Source organism: Oncorhynchus keta, chromosome 2 (assembly GCF_023373465.1).
Source record: "Oncorhynchus keta strain PuntledgeMale-10-30-2019 chromosome 2, Oket_V2, whole genome shotgun sequence".
Classification (NCBI taxonomy): Eukaryota; Metazoa; Chordata; class Actinopteri; order Salmoniformes; family Salmonidae; genus Oncorhynchus; species Oncorhynchus keta.
Window position 1 is genome coordinate 25863147 of NC_068422.1, and position 23474 is coordinate 25886620.

Below are 23474 nucleotides of genomic sequence, written 5' to 3' on the forward strand. Positions count from 1 at the left end.
CCCGTCGTGATGGATTAGTAGGGATCCGAGTAGCAGAGAGGTCCAAGTCCAATTGGCAAAATGGGTATAGTGGCCCAAGAAATTGGCCGATGGATCTATTCAGCTAACAGTCCAATATGCTCTAGACAGCTAGAGGGCCGCGGCTAGCAGGCTAGCAGATGGGCCTTCAGGGGACGTCACGACGGAGGGGCCTGTTGGAGAAAAAAAACTTGGGCAGATTACCAATGCAAAAATATAAAATATGCACATGCTAATAGCTGCGTAAATCGGACACGGGACTTCATTCGTACATTAGACCAGTCATCACAACAGGGTGTATCGGACGCCGGACTTCATTCGTACATTAGACCAATCATCACAATGCTGTGTGTATCGGACACCAGACTTCATTCGTACATTAGACCAGCCATCACAACGCTGTGTGTGTCGCTGTGTGTGTCGGACACCGGACTTCAATCGTACATTCGACCAATCATCACAATGCTGTGTGTGTGTGTGCTTGTGCGTGTGTGTGTATGTTAAACATAGCACAGTGCAGCTAATCTCAGGGACTGCACCGCAGGCCTCAGTATAACACCAGCTGTTCATACTGAAGCCTTACTATTTAACACAATCTGAACATCATATTACCAGTCCAATCTAAGGCTATTCATCAAACTCCCCAGATGAGGGATTGTTTGATTAAAATCAGATTAGTGAGTTGGGGGTGTATATGTTTTCATCAGATGTTTCTGGAACACTAAAAAATAAGTTTGTGTCCTGTGATAAATAACTGTGTAAGTAACAAATAAAACATGTAATTGATTGATGGATGGTTAATTGGTTAATTGCTTAATGGTTCCCTAGTTGATAAGAGGACTAAGAGGCGCGTGTCTCACCATGAGAGGAAGCAACACGACTTCTCCATCTTTAACCTGACAGAGAACGAAATGAAGGTGAAGATGTCTCCTCAACTGCTGCTTGCTACACACCGCTTCCTGGCCACAGGTAGGACCTCTGTGTGGAGGGATGTGTTTGTGTGTGTGTGTACGTGCATCTGTACGTGCACTCACGCGTTACAATCTTTTCTATTCACCCACTCTTTCTTTCTTTCTTTCTTTTCTTTCTTTCTTTCTTTCTTTCTTTCTTTCTTTCTCTCTTTCTAGAAGTGGAGCCCTTCAGGCCATGTCATCTCTCAGAGAAGATTCTCCTTCGTCTGATCAAACACCCCAGTGTCGTTCAGGAACTAAAGTTTGACAGAAAGAACAAACAAGCACCACAGCACTTCCTGTATATGAGGAACAAACCTGTCGACTACTTTGTCCTGGTTCTACAGGTACACGCCATACACACTAATACTACACTGTCCTTGTTGTACAGGTACACGCCATACACACTAATACTACACTGTCCTTGTTGTACAGGTACACGCCATACACACTAATACTACACTGTCCTTGTTGTACAGGTACACGCCATACACACTAATACTACACTGTCCTTGTTGTACAGGTACACGCCATACACACTAATACTACACTGACCTGGTTCTACAGGTACACACCATACACACTGATGCTATACTGTCCTGTTTCTAGTATGATCAAATACACAGCCCAAAACAAGTACTTTTATGAGTATTTAATTGTTATTCAAATTACATCAAATTAAATAAAAATAGTTAACTAGAGTATTTGAGCATATTTTCTAATATTTACACTACTGTTCAAAAGTTTGGGGTCACTTAGAAATGTCCTTGTTTCGGAAAGAAAAGCACATTTTTAGTCCATTAAAATAACATCAAATTGATCAGAAATACAGTGTAGACATTGTTAATGTTGTAAATTACTATTGTAGCTGGAAACAGCAGATTTCTTATGGAATATCTACATGGGCATACAGAGGCCCATTATTAGCAACCATCACTCCTGTGTTCCAATGGCATGTTGTGTTAGCTAATCCAAGTTTATCATTTTAAAAGGCTAATTGATCATTAGAAAACCCTTTTGCAATTATGGTAGCACAGCTGAAAACCGTCGTCCTGATTAAAGAAGCAATAGAACTGGCCTTCTTTAGACTAGTTGAGTATCTGGAGCATCAGCATTTGTTGGTTTGATTACATGCTCAAAATGGCTAAAAACAAAGTACTTTCTTCTGAAACTCGTCAGTCTATTATTGTTCTGAGAAATGAAGGCTATTCCATGCGGGAAATTGGCAAGAAACTGAAGATCTCGTACAATGCTGTGTACTACTCCCTTCACAGAACAGCGCAAACTGTCTCTAACCAGAATAGAAAGAGGAGTGGGAGGCCCCGGTGCACAACTGAGCAAGAGGACAAGTACATTAGAGTGTCTAGTTTGAGAAACAGACGCTTCACAAGTCCTCAACTGGCAGCTTCATTAAATAGTACCTGCAAAACACGAGTCTCAACGTCAACAGTGAAGAGGCAACTCTGGGATGCTCACCTAGTCTAAAGAAGGCCAGTTTTATTGCTTCTTTAATCAGGATGACAGTTTTCAGCTGTGCTAACATAATTGCAAAAGGGTTTTCTAATGATCAATTAGCCTTTTAAAATTATAAACTTGGATTAGCTAACACAACATGCCATTGGAACACAGGAGTGATGGTTGATGATGATGGGCCTCTGTACGCCCATGTAGATATTCCATAAAAAATCTGCCGTTTCCAGCTACATGAGTCATTTACAACATTAACAATCTATTTCGGATCATTTTGATGTTATTTTAATGGGCAAAGAATGACCTTTTCTGTCAAAAACAAGGACATGTCTAAGTGACCACAAACTTTTGAACGGTAGTGTATTTCAAATACCATTCTCAAATAGATATCTGAATACTTACTTTGAATGTATGTGACAGTAATTGAGATATTTGAAATAGTATTTGAACCCAGGACTGGGTTCTACAGATGATCTACAGATACACACCATAGACACTGATACTACACTGTTCTGGATCTACAGATACACACCATAGACACTGATACTATACTGTTCTGGATCTACAGATACACACCATAGACACTGATACTACACTGTTCTGGATCTACAGATACACACCATAGACACTGATACTACACTGTTCTGGATCTACAGATACACACCATAGACACTGATACTACACTGTCCTGGATCTACAGATACACACCATAGACACTGATACTATACTGTTCTGGATCTACAGATACACACCATAGACACTGATACTACACTGTTCTGGATCTACAGATACACACCATAGACACTGATACTACACTGTTCTGGATCTACAGATACACACCATAGACACTGATACTACACTGTTCTGGATCTACAGATACACACCATAGACACTGATACTACACTGTTCTGGATCTACAGATACACACCATAGACACTGATACTATACTGTTCTGGATCTACAGATACACACCATAGACACTGATACTATACTGTTCTGGATCTACAGATACACACCATAGACACTGATACTACACTGTTCTGGATCTACAGATACACACCATAGACACTGATACTACACTGTTCTGGATCTACAGATACACACCATAGACACTGATACTATACTGTTCTGGATCTACAGATACACACCATAGACACTGATACTATACTGTTCTGGATCTACAGATACACACCATAGACACTGATACTACACTGTTCTGGATCTACAGATACACACCATAGACACTGATACTATACTGTTCTGGATCTACAGATACACACCATAGACACTGATACTATACTGTTCTGGATCTACAGATACACACTGATACTACACTGTTCTGGATCTACAGATACACACCATAGACACTGATACTATACTGTTCTGGATCTACAGATACACACCATAGACACTGATACTATACTGTTCTGGATCTACAGATACACACCATAGACACTGATACTACACTGTTCTGGATCTACAGATACACACCATAGACACTGATACTACACTGTTCTGGATCTACAGATACACACCATAGACACTGATACTACACTGTTCTGGATCTACAGATACACACTGATACTACACTGTTCTGGATCTACAGATACACACCATAGACACTGATACTATACTGTTCTGGATCTACAGATACACACCATAGACACTGATACTACACTGTTCTGGATCTACAGATACACACCATAGACACTGATACTATACTGTTCTGGATCTACAGATACACACCATAGACACTGATACTACACTGTCCTGGTTCTACAGATACACAGCTAGGGTTGGAAAACTACTGGTTATTTTTAAAAGTTATGTAATTGGAAATCTATGGAAACTTTGGTGTTTAGTAGTCTGTCTGTGTGTTATGTGATTGCAGGGTAAAGTGGAGGTGGAGATTGGCAAGGAGGCTCTTCGTTTTGAGAACGGAGCTTTCTCCTACTATGGCATGCCAGCCCTCATACCACCACTACCTATAGGTAAATAACCCACGGCCCCAACGACACACAATGGGATATTAACGGGTGTTAGTGATTATGATGTTGTTGATGATAATGATGATGATGACGGTGATGATGATGGTGATGAAGAGGATTTATTGTACTCGAAAAAATACATTCTTACCCCAGCTTTCCCTGTTCTAAATGCTACACTGCTTTTCTGTGTTACAGTGCATTCAGAAAGTCTTCACACCCCTCCACCTTTTCCACATTCCACACAGCCTGAATTTAAAATGGATTAGATTGAGATTTTGTGTCACTGGCCTACACATAATACCCCATAATGTCAAAGTGGAATTATGTTTTTAGACCTTTTAACAAATTAATGAAATATGAAAAGTTGAAATGTCTTGGCAATGTTCCCTCTGAACTGTGCGTGCGCAGAAATATCAGCCCACAGAGAGATAGACGAGATTGAACCCAACTTTCTAGAGCAGTGGTCAACAACCTGTCAATCGTGAATGACTCGTCGATCTCCAAGGAATTTCTAGTCAATCGCCAAATATTTCTGTTAAAAAAACAACGATAAAGTCTTGGGTGAACTGCTGCCATTTTGAACTATTTAATGTATCTGAGGGTAAACTCTGCCTTCCCAGCAGGCCCAAAGAGCAAATCAAGTGCACTATAGGCCTACCGCTGGCCAATCAGACAGCTCAGATTAACGTGTCTGCAGTAAGGTAGCAGGCATACAAGAAATCTACAGTGAAGTAGATACAGTGAGATTTCAAAACGTTTAAAACCATGACTAGAGAGAGAGACTGTCAACGAATACAGCAAAGATAAGTTCTTACTCAGCACTGTCAACACTGTGTTCAACACTTTTATAAGCCATAAAATGTGTTTTCTTCCTATTTCCACTCAGCGCTACAACAAGCACTGCAGCAGTAATGTATGAGTAGGAAAGTGTATCTATAGGCTTGCGTTGTTGTTATTATTATCAAGGAATATTTCACTTTCTCTGTTCATAGGAGTAACAACATGAATTTGTGCATGAGGCAGAAATAATGTGGTGCAACTCGAGTTTCGCCATCAGCTGGGAGACGGGGTCCTTTTTGGTCAGTGTCAGTGGAGGAAAGGGAGAGCGGAGGGATGTTTAGAGATGGACCCTCAGTCTGCTGCTCTCTCCTTCCACTGAAACTGACCATCACTATCAGCCCAATAAAATAAAAGGCAAATTATTTAAATGTATGCCCACTCAGTTGTACTTCACAAGTAATACAACAACAGATCTATTACCAGTGTGATCATATAGCCTACCTAAATATAACTTTTTTAAATGTCCCGAACAACAATGTATTGGCAGTGCAGTTCAAGCAAAGCCGATATGCAGTGGTAATGTATTGGGCCTATAGCTTACTGCACAAACCTCATTGCTACAATACTGTTTTTAATTGTTGTATAGGCTTATGTTTTTTAAGTCATGTTAAAAAAACATCTGAGCGATAGATCTCGGCTTGCATTGATCTTGATTCAGAAAAGGTTGGTGAACACTGTTCTAGAGTTGTCCCTGTTAACACTATCAATATTTCCCTTTACTGTGGCAATTGTGATTGAATCAACGCAATATTAGCCACTTTCAACGCAGCATACCGAAACAAAACGAACTATGTAAAATATTTTATTGTAGGCAGAACACATCGGAGTAAGATTGTATTGCATTGACACGCACTACTCAGCCCATATTCTACACAGACCGGTGCGGCAAAAATAATCAGAGCTGCAGTAAGCCGATATGCAAATAGACCATTGCCATATATGGATATACACCATTTACGTCGAACTGGACTGTGTTTACAGCATGAGCGGTCGTGAATAGATGCCCTTGTTTTGAAATCAAAGTAAAGTGGTTTCTTGCATCAAACAACACAACAAGATTTTCAGTCACCTCCTTGTCTGAAGGACAAGTGGATAAACAGGTTAATGTCAAGCACTGCATGTTGTTTTTTTCAAAGGCCTACATTGAACACGACACATTGGCTGCTACTGTAGGCTGAATGATAGAACAGCTATTTCCTTGTTAAAATGTTATGGGATGCATTTTCTCCATTTTGTTGATGGTAGGCTACTCTGGTAGGCCTACAGTGCATTCAGAAAGTATTCAGACCCGTTCACTTCTTCCACATTTTGTTACGTTACAGCCTTTGATTCAAATTGATTCAATTACATTTTTTCCTTATCAATCTACACACAATATCCCAAAATGACGAAGCAAAAACAGTTTTTCAGAAATGTTAGCAAATGTATTAAAAATGCCTTATTTACATAAGTATTCAGACCTTTTACTATGAGACTCGAAATTCAGCTCAGGTGCATCCTGTTTCCATTGATCATCCATTGATATGTTTCTACAACTTGATTGGATTCCAGCTGTGGTAAATTCAACTAAATGGACATGATTTGGAAAGGCACACATCTGTCTATATAAGGTCCCACAGTTGACAGTGCATGCCAGAGCAAAAACCAAGCCATGAGGTTGAATTGTTTGATCTGGGGAAGTGTACCGAAACATTTCTGCAGCATTGAAGGTCCCCCAAGAACACAGTGGCCTCCATCATTCTTAAATGGAAGAAGTTTGAAACCACCAACACTCTTCCTAGAGCTGGACATCCGACCAGACTGAGCAATCAGGGGAGAAGGGCCTTGGTCAGGGAGGTGACCAAGAACCCGATGGTCACTCTGATAGAGCTCCAGAGTTCCTCTGTTGGAGATGGGAGAACCTTCCAGAAGGACAACCGTCTCTGCAGCACTCCACCACTCAGGTCTTTATGGTTGAGCGGCCAGACGGAAGCCACTCCTCAGTAAAAGTGACATGACAGCCCACTTGGAGTTTGCCAAAAGGCATCTAAAGGACTCCCAGACCATGAGAAACAAGATTCTCTGGTCTCATGAAACCAAGATTGAACTCCTTGGCCTGAGTGTCACATCTGGAGTAAACCAGGCACCACTCATCACCTGGCCAAAACCATCCCTACGGTGAAGCATGGTGGTGGCAGCATCATGCAGCAAAATGTTTTTCAGCGGCAGCGACTGGGAGACTTGTCAGGATCGGGGGAAAGATGAACGAAGCAAAGTACAGAGAGATCCTTGATGTGAACCTGCTCGAGAGCGCTCAGGACATCAGACTGGGGGCGAAGATTCACCCTCCAATAGGACAATGACCCTAAGCACACAGCCAAGACAACAGAGGAGTGGCAATGCAGGACTGGCTTTGGGACACGTTTCTGAATGTCCTTGAGTGGCCAGAGCCCGGATTTTAACCCGATTGAACATCTCTGAAAATAACAGTGCAGTGATGCTCCCCGTCCAACCTGACAGATCTTGAGAGGATCTGCAAAGCAGAATGGGAGGAACTCCCCAAATACAGGTGTGCCAAACTTGTAGCGTCATACCCAAGAAGACTCGAGGCTGTATTCGCTGCCAAAGGTGCTTCAACAAAGTACTAAGTAAAGGGTCTGAAAATGTAAATGTAAATGTTATTTTTCAGAAGTTTAAAAAAAAGAAAAATTGTAAAAATGTCTAAAAACCTATTTTTGCTTTGTCAATTAGGCTGTAACGTAACAAAATGTGGAAAAAATGAAGAGGTCTGAATACTTTCCGAATGCACTGTACATTACGATCAAATAGCCACAGTAACCTACAAAAACAATTGAGGGAACAGTCAATAAGTATTCAGCCTCTTTGTTATGGCAAGCCTAAAGGAGTAAATATTTGCATCAATACACCCAGTCACTACGAAGATACAGGCGTCTTTCCTAATTCAGTAGCAGGAGAGGAAGGAAACCATTCAGGGATTTCACCATGAGGCCAATGGTGACTTTAAAACAGTTACAGAGTTTAATGGCTGTGATGGTAGAACAGGATGGCTCAACAACATTGTAGTTTCTCCACAATACTAACCTAAATGACAGAGTGAAAAAGAGGGAAGCCTGTACAGAATACAAATATTCAAAACATGTATCCTGTAAGGCACTAAAGTAATACTGCAAAAAAATGTGGCAAATAAATTAACGTTATGTCCTGAATACAAAACATTATTTTTGGGGCAAATCCAACACAACACATCACTGAGTACCCCTATTCATTTCAAGTATGGTGGTGGCTGCATCATGTTATGAGTATGCTTTTCATCGGCAAGGACTAGGGAGTTTTTTAGGATAAAAATAAACAGAATAGATCTAAGCCCAGGCGAAATCTTAGAGGAAAACCTGGTTCAGTCTGCTCTCCAAAAGACACGGGGAGACAAATCCACCTTTCAGCAGGACAATAACCTAACACAAAGCCAACTATAGCCTGGAGTTGCTTACCAAGATGACATTGTATGTTCCTGAGTGGCAAATCTATGGCAAGACTTGAAAATGGCTGTCTAGACATTCTGTTTCTTTTTATCCTAAAAAACTCCCTAGTCATTGCCGATGACAAGCATACTCATAACATGATGCAGCCACCACCATACTTGAAGAATTAAAAAAAAATAAGGTGCCAATATTGTACAATCCAGTGCAAAGTTCTTAGAGACTTACCCAGAAGAGACTCACAGCGGTAATCACTGCCAAAGGTGATTTTAACATGTATTGACTCAGGGGGTTGAACACTTATCTCATCAAAATATATTAGTGTGGAAAAAGTAAAGGGCTGTGAATCATTTCTAAAGGCACTGTATGTGTGTGCAAAATCCACTATTAATTTTCTTTTGAATCTGTGGGAGAAGCTGCAGTGGAAACTATGTAACTCCAGCAATTAAAGCTGTTTAAAGAAAATTGTTTAGTGGAAAGACATGTCCTGACCTGTGTGATATAACACACTGATAAGCAGACACAAGAGGACCAGCCCAGTGACGTGCACGTGAGCGAGCGTTTGTGTGTGTGTGTGTATTTCAGGGGTGGGCAGCATTTTTTGGTTATTGGGTCATATCGGGATTTTGAAATTCAACACAGAGTTTTTGGGGACTGATTTATTTGTCGAAATCAGGGTTGGGGAATAACTGTTTACATGGAATCAGTTACATGTTATCTGACTACAAACAAATGTAGCTGAAATCAGTTACGTATGTTACCCGCAAAAATACTGTAATGAGGTTACAGATACTTCTGAAAAACTAGATGATTACTTCCTGGATTACTTCTGAAAGGATATTTGCAAGAAGAAAAAATAATTATGACACCTTTCTGTTTTTCTAAATGACATTCAATTCAGCATTGAAAAATGGCGCAAGTTCAAGTATCCACTTGAGGGAGTCTGACCACAAGTCAGAGACCACTATGATGACACAACAAATGTGTTTGATAGATAATTTTTGGGGAAAATAAGGGGAAAATAATCAGATTACGTTACTGAGTTTGGGTAATCCAAAAGTTACGTTACTGATAAAAATGTTGTACAGGTAACTAGTAACTGTAACAGATTACATTTAGAAAGTAATCTACCCAACCCGAGTAAAAATCTATTTGTGGGCCAGAAAAAGGGCAGTTTTTTATCATTTCTAAATACTTTCTATCTAGTTTTAGACACTCAAGTGTGGTCTGGAGCATTTTTGTTACCCAAAATAATAATCAGAAACAGGGACAGAATCTAATCAAACTCATCTCCAGTCAACAGGTTTGGTTCTGGTAGCAGTGGGTTGAACCAGTCAGAGTCTGTCTTATCAGGAGGCAGTTTGGGTCAGCTGAGTATAGGAGGGGGAGGAGTCTACCTACCTGACTTCTCTGTCAGACAACTCACTGACCTACAGATTATAAAGGTATACACCCACACACACATACACACACACATTTAAAATACCCCTAAACTCCTAACTACCCAGATCCCATACCGCTACTAATTTCCATTTCCTTTTGAAATGTCTTAATCCCACTTATTTTGACTTAACACAGACACATCCTCTCTCCCTCTCCCTCCATCCTTCTCTCTCTCTCCTTCCTTCCCTCCCTCCCTCTTTTTCCTTTTAATCTGTCTGTCTTAGCTTTAATCATTGGTGATAAATGAGCTCCATTTTCAGTATGAATAATTTAGACTTAAAGTGATGGATGTACATCCTAAATACACACTCCCTCATATCCCCCAAGGTCATTAATATAGTTCCAGGAAGAAGGTTGCTAGTACACACACTCTGTAACTTTTACGTTTACATAGAGAAACAGCTTGGTGGTGTGTGTGCATCTGTGCATGTGTGTGCGTGTGGCGTGCATGTGTATTTGCCGTGTTTGTCGATGATTTTGTGTTGATACTGTATTTTCTGTGTGTGTTGATGATTTTGTGTTGATACTGTATTTTCTGTGTGTGTTGATGATTTTGTGTTGATGCTGTTTTTGTGGTGTGTGTTGATGATTTTGTGTTGATACTGTATTTTCTGTGTGTGTTGATGATTTTGTGTTGATACTGTATTTTCTGTGTGTGTTGATGATTTTGTGTTGATGCTGTTTTTGTGGTGTGTGTTGATGATTTTGTGTTGATACTGTATTTTCTGTGTGTGTTAATATAATAATATATATAATATATGCCATTTAGCTGACGCTTTTATCCAAAGCGACTTACAGTCATGTGTGCATACATTCTATGTATGGGTGGTCCCGGGAATCGAACCCACTACCCTGGCGTTACAAGCGCCATGCTCTACCAACTGAGCCACAGAAGGACCACAATGGGGATTTTGTGTTGATGATTTTGTGTTGATACTGTATTTGCGGTGTGTGTTGATGACTTTGTGTTGATACAGTATTTGCGTATGTGTGTTATTCTTTGCTAGATCTCAAGGAACCACTACCAGAATGCTCTAACAGCCAGTCTTATGGACAGTGTACCCCAGACCCCTGATCCCGACGGGAGACCCACCATCCCTGAGACCCGCTCCCACAGCATCGCCCTGCCCCTGACACACACATACACATACCTCCGACCCGTCCTGGAACAACACACACACAGAGAGGACAACACTGGACCACTCACCTCACAGCTCAATGAGAGAAACCGCATCGTCCGTAAGTGGAGTGTGTGTGTGTTACATAACCACCGTGGCAAACAGACGGTGTGAAAGAGTCTGATATTTTTTTCCCCCATCTTCATTCTGTCAGACACACAGAATAGATGTAATTAGAAAGCTAAAATAGACAGAGTTTGAGGCATAAATAGCTACATTTTGTTGATCATTTGTCAGTATTTACTTCCAAAGGGATATTCATCTGAAATAGACTCTTGCTTCAGTTGAACACACACACCATAGGATGACATGCCAGACAGTACAGGCCAGATGGTATCTGAAAAATCATGTAAGCCCTGAAACCAATCAGGTTTGGTTTATCTCATAATGCTTGTGAGTATGCATGTATGAACCTCTAACCTGCTCTCCTAAGCCTATGGTCTCTCTCTTTAAATCAGTGGTCTGTCCTCTTGGTTGTGTTGTTAAACCAAGGGGTGGAATTGATCATGATGCAGACATGATGCTGACTAGCCCCTCCCTGGTTCTCAATACCTCACTTTGCAGATAATGGGACATGGATCCGGTTCTTTCAGATCCACACTTCTATGTACAGAAGGGAGATTTTGAGACTGAAAAGGGGCTACCACCTCATTGAGGTGCAGCCTCTGTCCAGATTGTCACCATGGTACTCTGTCTCCCTCTACAGGCAGTAAGTCAGATGGACAGAGGAGTCCCAGTGATTCAGTGTTTCTACGGATGGATGACATACCCTACATCCAAGAGGACCTACAAAAACACTGTCAGGAAGGCCACCCAGAGGAGCCACTAGAGGAGAGACCGGAAGACCTCCCGGAAGATAGAAAGGAAGACCACCCAGAAGACCGTCTGGAAGATAGGCCCGAAGGCCGTATGAAGGACAGGCTGGAAGACTGTCCGGAAAAACGGTTAATTGAACGCCCAGAAGACCAGCTGGTAGAAATTTCGGAAGACCAGCTGGAAAGCCAAGAAGGGATCGGTGAGGAGAGAAGGGAGAGAGTTGTAAGCTGTTATAGCTGGTATATTCATGAGTGGTAACATTATTTAGTCCTCACAAGTCTAGTGAAGTAAAAAAATCCTCCCATGGAAACATTGCCAAGAACAGTGCCTTGGCCATGGTCTGCATAATTAATAGTATTTATTTATAGTCTTGTAGGTTGCAGCTCTTCTCATTTCTCTACTCCCCTCCCCCTCTCTCGCTCTCTCTCACCCACACACTCTCTCTTGCCAACTCTTTTAATCCCTTGCCCACTTTTGCTCTCATTCACTCTCATCCTCTCACTCTCCCACCTAGATGCTGTTCCTGTGGAGGTAGATATCATCTGTTCTCTATCTGGCTCAGAGGAGACACTGGGGAAGAAGCTGCTACGTAAACTGAGTGAGTGATTGATCTAGGATCAGTTTTTCCTCCCCACATTCTACATTTGACCATAGATCAGTATTCATTATTCTTCTAATTCTGCCCAACTGCTATTCTATGTTTAAATGGTAAATTAAAAGGTTATTTGTCATATGCAGAGATTGTTTGTATATGTTCGTGTTCTTGTATTTAATTATTTATTATTGTTGTTGCATTGTTGAGAAGGAACCTGCAAGTAAGCATTTCATTGGACGGTGTATACCGTATGTATCCTGTACATACGACTAATCTTAGAACTTGAAGTTGAAACTTGAACTTGACACAGTGTGCTATCCTTCCAGGTAACAAGAAGAGGAAAAAGTCCCAGGATGGGGAGAAGAGTGTGGAGGAAGGTTTGGAGCAGCCATCGGTGACCACCTAGCACAACGCCAGGTAGAGACAGCAGGGAAGACCAAGCATAGAAGACCCCCCTCGATACCCTCTGTCCACTCCCCAGACCCAACCCTAACCCTAGATACCCTCTGTCCCCTCCCCACCCCAGACCCAACCCTAACCCGAGATACCCTCTGTCCACTCCCCAGACCCAACCCTAACCCAAGATACCCTCTGTCCCCTCCCCACCCCAGACCCAACCCTAACCCTAGATACACTCTGTCCACTTCCCAGACCCAACCCTAACCCTAGATCCCCTCTGTCCACTCCCCAGACCCAACCCTAACCCTAGATACCCTCTGTCCCCTCCCCAGACCCAACCCTAACCCTAGATACCCTCAGTCCACTCCCCAGACCCAACCCTAACCCTAGATACCCTCTGTCCACTCCCCAGACCCAACCCTAACCCTGCATACCCTCTGTCCACTCCCCAGACCCAACCCTAACCCTAGATACCCTCTGTCCCCTCCCCAGACCCAACCCTAACCCGAGATACCCTCTGTCCACTCCCCAGACCCAACCCTAACCCTGCATACCCTCTGTCCACTCCTCAGAACCAACCCTAACCGTAGATACCCTCTGTCCACTCCCCAGACCCAACCCTAACCCTGGATACCCTCTGTCCACTCCCCAGACCTAACCCTAGATGCCCTCTGTCCACCCCCCAGATTCAACCCTAACCCTAGATACCCTCTGTCCACTCCCCAGACCCAACCCTACCCCTGTATACTCTCTGTCCCCTCCCCAGACCCAACCCTAACCCTAGATACCCTCTGTCCACTCCCCAGACCCAACCCTAACCCTAGATACCCTCTGTCCACTCCCCAGACCCAACCCTAACCCTGCATACCCTCTGTCCACTCCTCAGACCCAACCCTAACCCTAGATACCCTCTGTCCACTCCCCAGACCCAACCCTAACCCTGGATACCCTCTGTCCACTCCCCAGACTCAACCCTACCCCTGGATACCCTGTCCACTCCCCACACCTAACCCTAGATACCCTCTGTCCACCCCCCAGACTCAACCCTAACCCTAGATACCCTCTGTCCACTCCCCAGACCCAACCCTACCCCTGTATACCCTCTGTCCACTCCCCAGACCCAACCCTACCCCTGTATACCCTCTGTCCACTCCCCAGACCCAACCCTACCCCTGGATACCCTCTGTCCACTCCCCAGACCCAACCCTACCCCTGTATACCCTCTGTCCACTCCCCAGACCCAACCCTACCCCTGTATACCCTCTGTCCACTCCCCAGACCCAACCCTACCCCTGTATACCCTCTGTCCACACCCCAGACCCAACCCTACCCCTGTATACCCTCTGTCCACTCCCCAGACCCAACCCTACCCCTGTATACCCTCTGTCCACTCCCCAGACCCAACCCCAGACCCAGCCCCTACCCCTGTATACCCTCTATCCGCACCCCAGACCCAACCCTACCCCTGTATACCCTCTGTCCACACCCCAGACCCAACCCTACCCCTGTATACCCTCAGTCCACACCCCAGACCCAACCCTACCCCTGTATACCCTCTGTCCACTCCCCAGACCCAACCCTACCCCTGTATACCCTCTGTCCACACCCCAGACCCAACCCTACCCCTGTATACCCTCTGTCCACACCCCAGACCCAACCCTACCCCTGTATACCCTCTGTCCACACCCCAGACCCAACCCTACCCCCCTGTATACCCTCTGTCCACGCCCCAGACCCAACCCTACCCCCTGTATACCCTCTGTCCACACCCCAGACCCAACCCTACCCCTGTATACCCTCTGTCCACACCCCAGACCCAACCCTACCCCCCCTGTATACCCTCTGTCCACCCCCCAGACCCAACCCTACCCCTGTATACCCTCTGTCCACTCCCCAGACCCAACCCTACCCCTGTATACCCTCTGTCCACACCCCAGACCCAACCCTACCCCTGTATACCCTCTGTCCACACCCCAGACCCAACCCTACCCCTGTATACCCTCTGTCCACACCCCAGACCCAACCCTACCCCTGTATACCCTCTGTCCACACCCCAGACCCAACCCTACCCCTGTATACCCTCTGTCCACTCCCCAGACCCAACCCTACCCCTGTATACCCTCTGTCCACACCCCAGACCCAACCCCTACCCCTGTATACCCTCTGTCCACACCCCAGACCCAACCCTACCCCTGTATACCCTCTGTCCACACCCCAGACCCAACCCTACCCCTGTATACCCTCTGTCCACTCCCCAGACCCAACCCTACCCCTGTATACCCTCTGTCCACACCCCAGACCCAACCCTACCCCTGTATACCCTCTGTCCACTCCCCAGACCCAACCCTACCCCTGTATACCCTCTGTCCACACCCCAGACCCAACCCTACCCCTGTATACCCTCTGTCCACTCCCCAGACCCAACCCTACCCCTGTATACCCTCTGTCCACACCCCAGACCCAACCCTACCCCTGTATACCCTCTGTCCACACCCCAGACCCAACCCTACCCCTGTATACCCTCTGTCCACACCCCAGACCCAACCCTACCCCTGTATACCCTCTGTCCACTCCCCAGACCCAACCCTACCCCTGTATACCCTCTGTCCACACCCCAGACCCAACCCTACCCCTGTATACCCTCTGTCCACTCCCCAGACCCAACCCTACCCCTGTATACCCTCTGTCCACTCCCCAGACCCAACCCTACCCCTGTATACCCTCTGTCCACTCCCCAGACCCAATCGTAAGAAATCTGAACGCACTAGCAACACAAAGTTTATGTAATTATACTTTCCTGAAGATATATTGACTCACATTCCTACCTGCAAAAGGACTGACCACATTGACAAGCGGAAAAGTTCAAATATCATTTTATTCAACATTCTGGCTCGTAGAGGTCGTGAGAGGAAACTTTCCCGAACCAAACGCTCATTTATGCCCGATGTAGAATTCAATGAAATTCAACGTTGTGTTTCCAGGCTGGCTGGGTAACAGACTACGGAAACATTATGACTTTAATTGACTTTACTGTATGTTTCTGTTGAGTTACCTTTCAGCCACCCATCTCTACTGTGCTAGTGGAGTCTGAAGAGGAAGAAGAAGAATAAACTAAATGAAGAGAAAAATAAGAGGGAAATAGCAAGTCCAGATCTGAGCCATCTTCTAAATCTTTTTTATTGCTCAACCAAGAAGACAACCATTTCTGTCTTCTACCATCAGATGATCGTTTCTTATTACCAAGTGCTTTCTGCACAGGGAACTGTCCTTATCATAGAATAGAGTACTTCTATCAGTCAATCAACTGTGGTTGATAGGAGTCCTGCCATATAAATGCCATCCACACTGCCAGTGTTCTGATGACACATAAGGAAGAAACAGCCAACACACACCAGCCATGAGAACAAGCACAATGTCTACAACCACAGGGACTTTATGCTGATTTAAAGGAGTCATTTCTTGTCATTTCTTTGTCCCATGTGGCAAACAGAGGATTTTTTTATGCACAAACAGCCTTGTCTCAAGCAAAAGCATCACACACACACACACACATACGTGTGCGCGCACACACACACACACACACACACACACACACACACACACACACACACACACATTATTTTGTTCCATTGAAGTCAATTGACTCCCAGTCAATACTTTTTACCAGATTTTAAAAAGCCATATAATAACTAACATATCTGCCAGCATAAAGAAGGGATATGCAATATTCACAATCCCAAAAATGTAGGTTGCGTGTTACCTAGATTTGAACAGGTATTTTATCATGATTAGATAATATGATGATTTGACATATTTATGATGATTGGATGATATTTGATCATTTGATTTATAATATGGTGATTAATTGGTAACCTGTAATGAATAGGTTGTTTTAACAGCAATTGTTCAACCATTTCCTGTTTGCTAGCGTTCTAATAGTTTGCCTAATTTCAGTTTGTGACAAAACAATCAGGTGAAGTGTAGAGAATCATTGTACCATCTAAACCGCTTTGAGATATTGTTTCCAAAACCAAATATATTTTATGTTCAGCTGTTTGAAGCTGGTGTACAAAACCCAAAGTAAAAGATGCACAAACAAAATGATGTATAATAATATGGTGATTAATTGGTCATCTGTAATAGGTTGTTTTAACAGCATGTACCTAGAACAACTCCTGCCTGCCATATCATTTCCTTTATCATCATAATATACACACACACACACACACACTAAATGTGCCATCTCCATATCACCATGACATAAAGCAGTCACCATAAGTGTGACATTGCAGTAGGTAACAGTTGTAACACCCTATCTGTGTATATCCCCATGATGAAGTGAAGTGTTACTCTCACATGCATGCTATTACTACAGATGCAAACACAACAGGTTAACTATTCTCTTTGAAGAGACCCCTCCAGGGACACGCAAGGGCATAGGAACACAGGGGGCTGGGGGCTAAGCTTCTGGGATGAGAGGCTGCAGATACAGGAGCCTGGAGGCTAGGGATGTTTGGTTTATACAGTGACACAGGAGATGGGTGTATGGAGGGCACTGCTTACTGCTTTCCCACTAGAATATATTCCTATTTAAGGACAACGCCTTGGGCTAGGTACTCAGCTTGATGCAGACAGGAGCATGACGCAAACCTGTGATTATGAAAGACCAGGCTGACGTGGAGATGTAGTTTGATGGGAGGTTGTAGTGTATAGAAAACTGATAAGCAATACATAAGCATGAGAAGAAAATACCTGAGTGTAATATTAGGTGACAGCTGCACAGAGTATCAGGACAGTGTAACATGCTCAAGGACAGACACCCCTGTAAAGTCAGCCAGGCACCGATTAAAAGATATATACTGTTTTATAGGAATGTATACCAATGTACACAGGGGTTCATATTTAGACTTAGAGATGTACAGAGAGAGATTACATTTTATAGTGCCCTTTATTATATAGCTGGTCAGACAATGGGCTCTCTCCTATTCATCTGTAGCAATAATAATTCCCTAGAACCTGCCTGAGACCATCACTATTCCCTACTGCTATTAGACTGGACTTCGATTGAGTTGCTCTGTATTGCACAATACTGACAGATAACTGATTTACTGAGAGCATAGAGAGGGTGAGTGGGAGGGAAGATGAAAGGTAGTGAAAGAGAGCAGGAGAGGAAAGGAGAGGGACAGAAGGGAAAGTGGGAGGAGACGTGACGCAGTCTGACGTCAAGCCACTGCCTTCCTTGACGCACGCAAAAACACACGCATTCAGTACTGAACTGCTTTACAGAAGAATAACTAAGAAACCAAGCACTCTCTCAGCCTCATGCTCTCAGAGAACACATTTGGTGAGGGTGACAGAGATACAGTAGATAGTGGTAGCTTTTAAATAGATTATAAGGGACAGGAGGATATGTAAGGGGACATTTTATTAATTTTCTTCCCGGAATGTGCAAATTTAGTAATGTTTTAACAGTTTAAAACATGATCTTCAGAATATTAGGGTTTTCAGGATATCAGACCTCCCAATGTATTAAAAACGATGAAATCCTCAATAAAAAGATTCTAACAGATTCATATCTGACTTGTTGTTCTGAATTCCATTTGTGTATTGATAGTGTTCTTGGCTTTCTGCACTGATCCCCAATGTCATGAGAAACATACACCAAAGAGACAACTTGCACCAACAAAATGTATTTTGCATCCTGGCTCTCAGATGGAAAGAACTGGCATTATATTGTGGTGTGCAGACATTTATTAAAGGATTTGAGTCATACCCCCTTGAGATACATAGGTATTCACAGCATCTGTTAGTGCATTTGATTTGTGCAATTTTGAATACACGTATACCACTGAGATGTCAGATACTGATAATAATAATAACAACAGAGAGCGACCGCTTCGGAATAGACTGATTGGACATTCACATTGAGCAGATCCTTCTTTCAAATGTTGAAACAAAAATAACAGGGATTGTTGCTCTCTGATTGAGAACAGTCCTGTTTGTCCCTATTGAATGCACGCCAGGACTTCAAACGTGAAATTCAACAGAGAGTTACACAGTTTAAGTCTGAGATACTGATACATCATTTTTACTTCATCATCTTGGGCCAAAATAAACATGATTGTAAATATAACGTCCATAGTTCAAGTTCAATATTATCATCCTTATTACATAATCTCTTTGACATACATTAAGTGCCTGACTGATTTGGTCAATTGATTGTTTTTTCACTCTAGTACTTGTTGTATGCTTTCAAGTCAAGTACTGATTACTTGGTCACAGTTAATATTTAGGTTCTCTTTCAAGTGGACACAAACAACTCCTATGAGATATGCAGGTGGGTAAGTCAAACAGACAAGGGAATGCGCCTTTCACAGTTGGAATGAAATTTGCATAAAAATGGGTCGTTCTTGAATTGCGATGGCATTCCTTTTTTTAATATGTTCTCCCAATTGCACCTTATAGTACCCAAATACATTTAAAGGTGCAATTTGCAGAAATCGTTCCGTCATTTCTTGTTTGCTAGCGTTCTAATAGTTTGCCTAATTTCAGTTTGTGACAAAACAATCAGGTGAAGTGTAGAGAATCATCGTACCATCTAAACCGCTTTGAGATATTGTTTCCAAAACCAAATATATTTTATGTTCAGCTGTTTGAAGCTGGTGTACAAAACCCAAAGTAAAAGATGCAAAAACGAAACTTAAGAACGGGAAGCATAGAAATAGTGCACATAGAACATATCTACCACATCTTAGACTTGCTTTCAATGAGAATTCCAAATCTATAACTTACAATTCAATGTGAATTTGGTCAGGTCGCCCAAAACGTTACTACTGCAGCTTTAAATAAAAAATAAATATAAATGACGTACATTTGTTTCAAAATGCCAGGCCCACATCCCACCGCAATTCAACGACCCAAACAATACTAATCATAAGGTAATGTTAATAATATTAATAAGCAATGGAAGATCGCCTTCACCAGCACTGCGGGAGCTAGTTCTTATACATCCAGAAACACTTGGGCTGTGTCGCAATAGTTTAAACAATATAGCTTATTTTCCATATCTCCTTTCCTTGTGTCCTTCCTTCCATGATCACTGATCTGGCTGGACACGATAGGTTGAAGGAACATCAGAGATGAGGAAAGGAAGCCATTTCAGAGTATTAAGACCCAGCCAGCTAGTGCTTAGTGTGGAACCACACAGCAGCTAAAATGCCCTGACACACAGTGCTTCATCAGTAAACAGGACTTCAACACTACTGAACAAAAACAGTACAAATGAAATCACTCCACACTCTACTGCAAGCAGCAGTGATGACACACAGGGATGATACCCACACAGAGACACACAGACAAATCATGAACACTTCTCTTTAGCCTTTACGCTGCCTGTGCATTCATTTAAGAGTTCAAATACAATGTATCTATAGACAACAAGTGACATTATAGGCCCAGCATAAGCTAGTGTGCTGGGAGTTGGGAATGGGGCTTATTATGTATGTTTGGTCCAATACATTATACACACACACACACAAACACAGCTGGTGGGGGGCAGGAGGGAGTGCTGGTGGTTGTGGGTAGTGTAGTCTTCTACTGGACGTTGACAACAGTCTCGTGGATAGATTCGGCCACATAGTCGATGTTCTTAGTGGTCAGACCACACATGTTGATACGACCGCTGGCCATTAGGTAGATACTCCTCTCCTTGATCATGTACTCCACTTGTTTAGCTGAACAGCGAGAGGGAGAGAAAATATTAAAAGGTATGACATCACAAATATGATATTTTCAGAACGTACAACATATACTATCGGTGTGAAAGGAGAGTTAAAGAAGAGAGGATATTTCTGTGCCAGTGTGCTGTGTACATGTGTATACTGAGTAGAACTACCCCCCCCCCCCATTCAGTTAAGGCATCATTGAGCCTTAGCATCAGTGCTCTCTATGGGAAGCTGTTTCCTGGTTCTAACAGCTTTTTGAAGCTCTACGGAAGACAGCACAGCACAGGGGAGTTTAATGTTTATCCAGGCAGTTACTTCACACAAACAGTAATGAGGATGTGCTCAGCGGACTGGTGAAGCAAACAATAGCTGGATGGGGAGTGTATGTGTGTGTTTAAGACTAGAGAGGAAAAGAGAGGTATGCATGTGTTTGCATTCATTTGTGTGTGTATGTCTGTGTGCTTACGGTTGAGGCCAGTGAAGCTGAACATGCCGATCTGCTGTGTGATGTGGTCCCATGTTCCTGGGGTTTCCAGAGCCTGCAGTTTAGCCTGGAGTGAAGCCCTCATCAACAAAACACGGTCTGCCATGGTCTTCACATTATCCTTCCTACAACAGAGAGACAGGGAGACCGAGAGAGAGAGAGAGACAGGGTTAGACAGAGAGACAGGGTTAGACAGAGAGACAGGGTTAGACAGAGAGACAGGGTTAGACAGAGAGACAGGGTTAGACAGAGAGACAGGGTTAGACAGAGAGACAGGGTTAAACAGAGAGACAGGGTTAGACGGAGAGACAGGGTTAGACAGAGAGACAGGGTTAAACAGAGAGACAGGGTTAGACGGAGACAGGGTTAGACAGAGAGACAGGGTTAGACAGAGAGACAGGGTTAAACAGAGAGACAGGGTTAGACGGAGAGACAGGGTTAGACGGAGAGACAGGGTTAGACGGAGAGACAGGGTTAGACGGAGAGACAGGGTTAGATGGAGAGACAGTGTTAGATGGAGAGACAGGGTTAGACGGAGAGACAGGGTTAGACAGAGAGACAGAGTTAGATGGAGAGACAGGGTTAGACGGAGAGACAGAGTTAGATGGAGAGACAGGGTTAGATGGAGAGACAGGGTTAGATGGAGAGACAGGGTTAGATGGAGAGACAGGGTTAGATGGAGAGACAGGGTTAGATGGAGAGACAGGGTTAGATGGAGAGACAGGGTTAGACGGAGAGACAGGGTTAGATGGAGAGACAGAGTTAGACAGAGAGACAGGGTTAGACGGAGAGACAGAGTTAGACAGAGAGACAGGGTTAGACGGAGAGACAGGGTTAGATGGAGAGACAGAGTTAGACAGACAGGGTTAGACGGAGAGACAGGGTTAGACGGAGAGACAGAGTTAGACAGACAGGGTTAGACAGAGAGACAGGGTTAGACAGACAGAGAGACAGGGTTAGATGGAGAGACAGGGTTAGATGGAGAGACAGGGTTAGATGGAGAGACCGTGTTAGACGGAGAGACAGAGTTAGACAGACAGGGTTAGACGGAGAGACAGGGTTAGACGGAGAGACAGGGTTAGACGGAGAGACAGGGTTAAACGGAGAGACAGTGTTAGACGGAGAGACAGGGTTAGATGGAGAGACAGGGTTAGATGGAGAGACAGGGTTAGACGGAGAGACAGAGTTAGACGGAGAGACAGGGTTAGACGGAGAGACAGGGTTAGACGGAGAGACAGGGTTAGACGGAGAGACAGGGTTAGATGGAGAGACAGGGTTAGACGGAGAGACAGGGTTAGATGGAGAGACAGGGTTAGACGGAGAGACAGGGTTAGATGGAGAGACAGGGTTAGATGGAGAGACAGTGTTAGACGGAGAGACAGAGTTAGACGGAGAGACAGGGTTAGACGGAGAGACAGTGTCAGACGGAGAGACAGGGTTAGATGGAGAGACAGGGTTAGATGGAGAGACAGTGTTAGATGGAGAGACCGTGTCAGATGGAGAGACAGAGTTAGACGGAGAGACAGGGTTAGATGGAGAGACAGGGTTAGACGGAGAGACAGGGTTAGATGGAGAGACAGGGTTAAACGGAGAGACAGGGTTAGATGGAGAGACAGGGTTAGATGGAGAGACAGTGTTAGACGGAGAGACAGAGTTAGACGGAGAGACAGTGTCAGACGGAGAGACAGGGTTAGATGGAGAGACAGGGTTAGATGGAGAGACAGTGTTAGATGGAGAGACAGGGTTAGACGGAGAGACAGAGTTAGATGGAGAGACAGGGTTAGATGGAGAGAGAGTTAGACAGACAGAGAGACAGGGTTAGATGGAGAGACAGGGTTAGATGGAGAGACAGTGTTAGATGGAGAGACAGTGTTAGATGGAGAGACAGGGTTAGACGGAGAGACAAGGTTAGACGGAGAGACAGTGTTAGATGGAGAGACCGTGTCAGACGGAGAGACAGTGTCAGACAGAGAGACAGGGTTAGACGGAGAGACAGGGTTAGACGGAGAGACAGGGTTAGACGGAGAGACAGGGTTAGACGGAGAGACAGGGTTAGATGGAGAGACAGTGTTAGATGGAGAGACCGTGTCAGA

The 23474-nt window shown here is 43.8% G+C and overlaps 2 protein-coding genes across 4 annotated transcripts in view; one reads left to right on the forward strand and one right to left on the reverse strand.

Moving 5' to 3' along the window:
* The window catches only part of LOC118398618 (metal transporter CNNM4), a 31163-nt gene extending 12407 nt beyond the window's left edge, over window positions 1-18756 (forward strand). The window contains exons 5-14 of one of the 3 annotated variants that reach the window (XR_008075135.1): window positions 847-987; window positions 1146-1315; window positions 4330-4429; window positions 10039-10187; window positions 11193-11424; window positions 12070-12378; window positions 12694-12777; window positions 13101-13191; window positions 16233-17059; window positions 17317-18756. Coding sequence is in view for 2 of the 3 variants with exons in the window: in XM_052474483.1 (XP_052330443.1) it covers window positions 847-987; window positions 1146-1315; window positions 4330-4429; window positions 10039-10187; window positions 11193-11424; window positions 12070-12378; window positions 12694-12777; window positions 13101-13180 (1265 nt within the window). In the remaining variant the exon portion in view is untranslated. Of the gene's footprint in view, window positions 1-846; window positions 988-1145; window positions 1316-4329; window positions 4430-10038; window positions 10188-11192; window positions 11425-12069; window positions 12379-12693; window positions 12778-13100; window positions 13192-16221 lie in introns of all 3 variants that reach the window. The other 2 variants (XM_052474483.1, XM_052474482.1) reach the window with 2 other exon arrangements.
* Window positions 18757-18906: 150 nt separating this feature from the next.
* LOC118398614 (aspartate aminotransferase, cytoplasmic) overlaps window positions 18907-23474 on the reverse strand; it is a 32733-nt gene continuing 28165 nt past the window's right edge. Inside the window, exons 8-9 of the mRNA XM_035794136.2 lie at window positions 21364-21506; window positions 18907-20906 (exon numbers count right to left, since the gene is read on the reverse strand). Of these exons, the coding sequence (XP_035650029.1) occupies window positions 20767-20906; window positions 21364-21506 (283 nt within the window). The 3' untranslated portion in view covers window positions 18907-20766. The remainder of the gene's footprint in view (window positions 20907-21363; window positions 21507-23474) is intronic.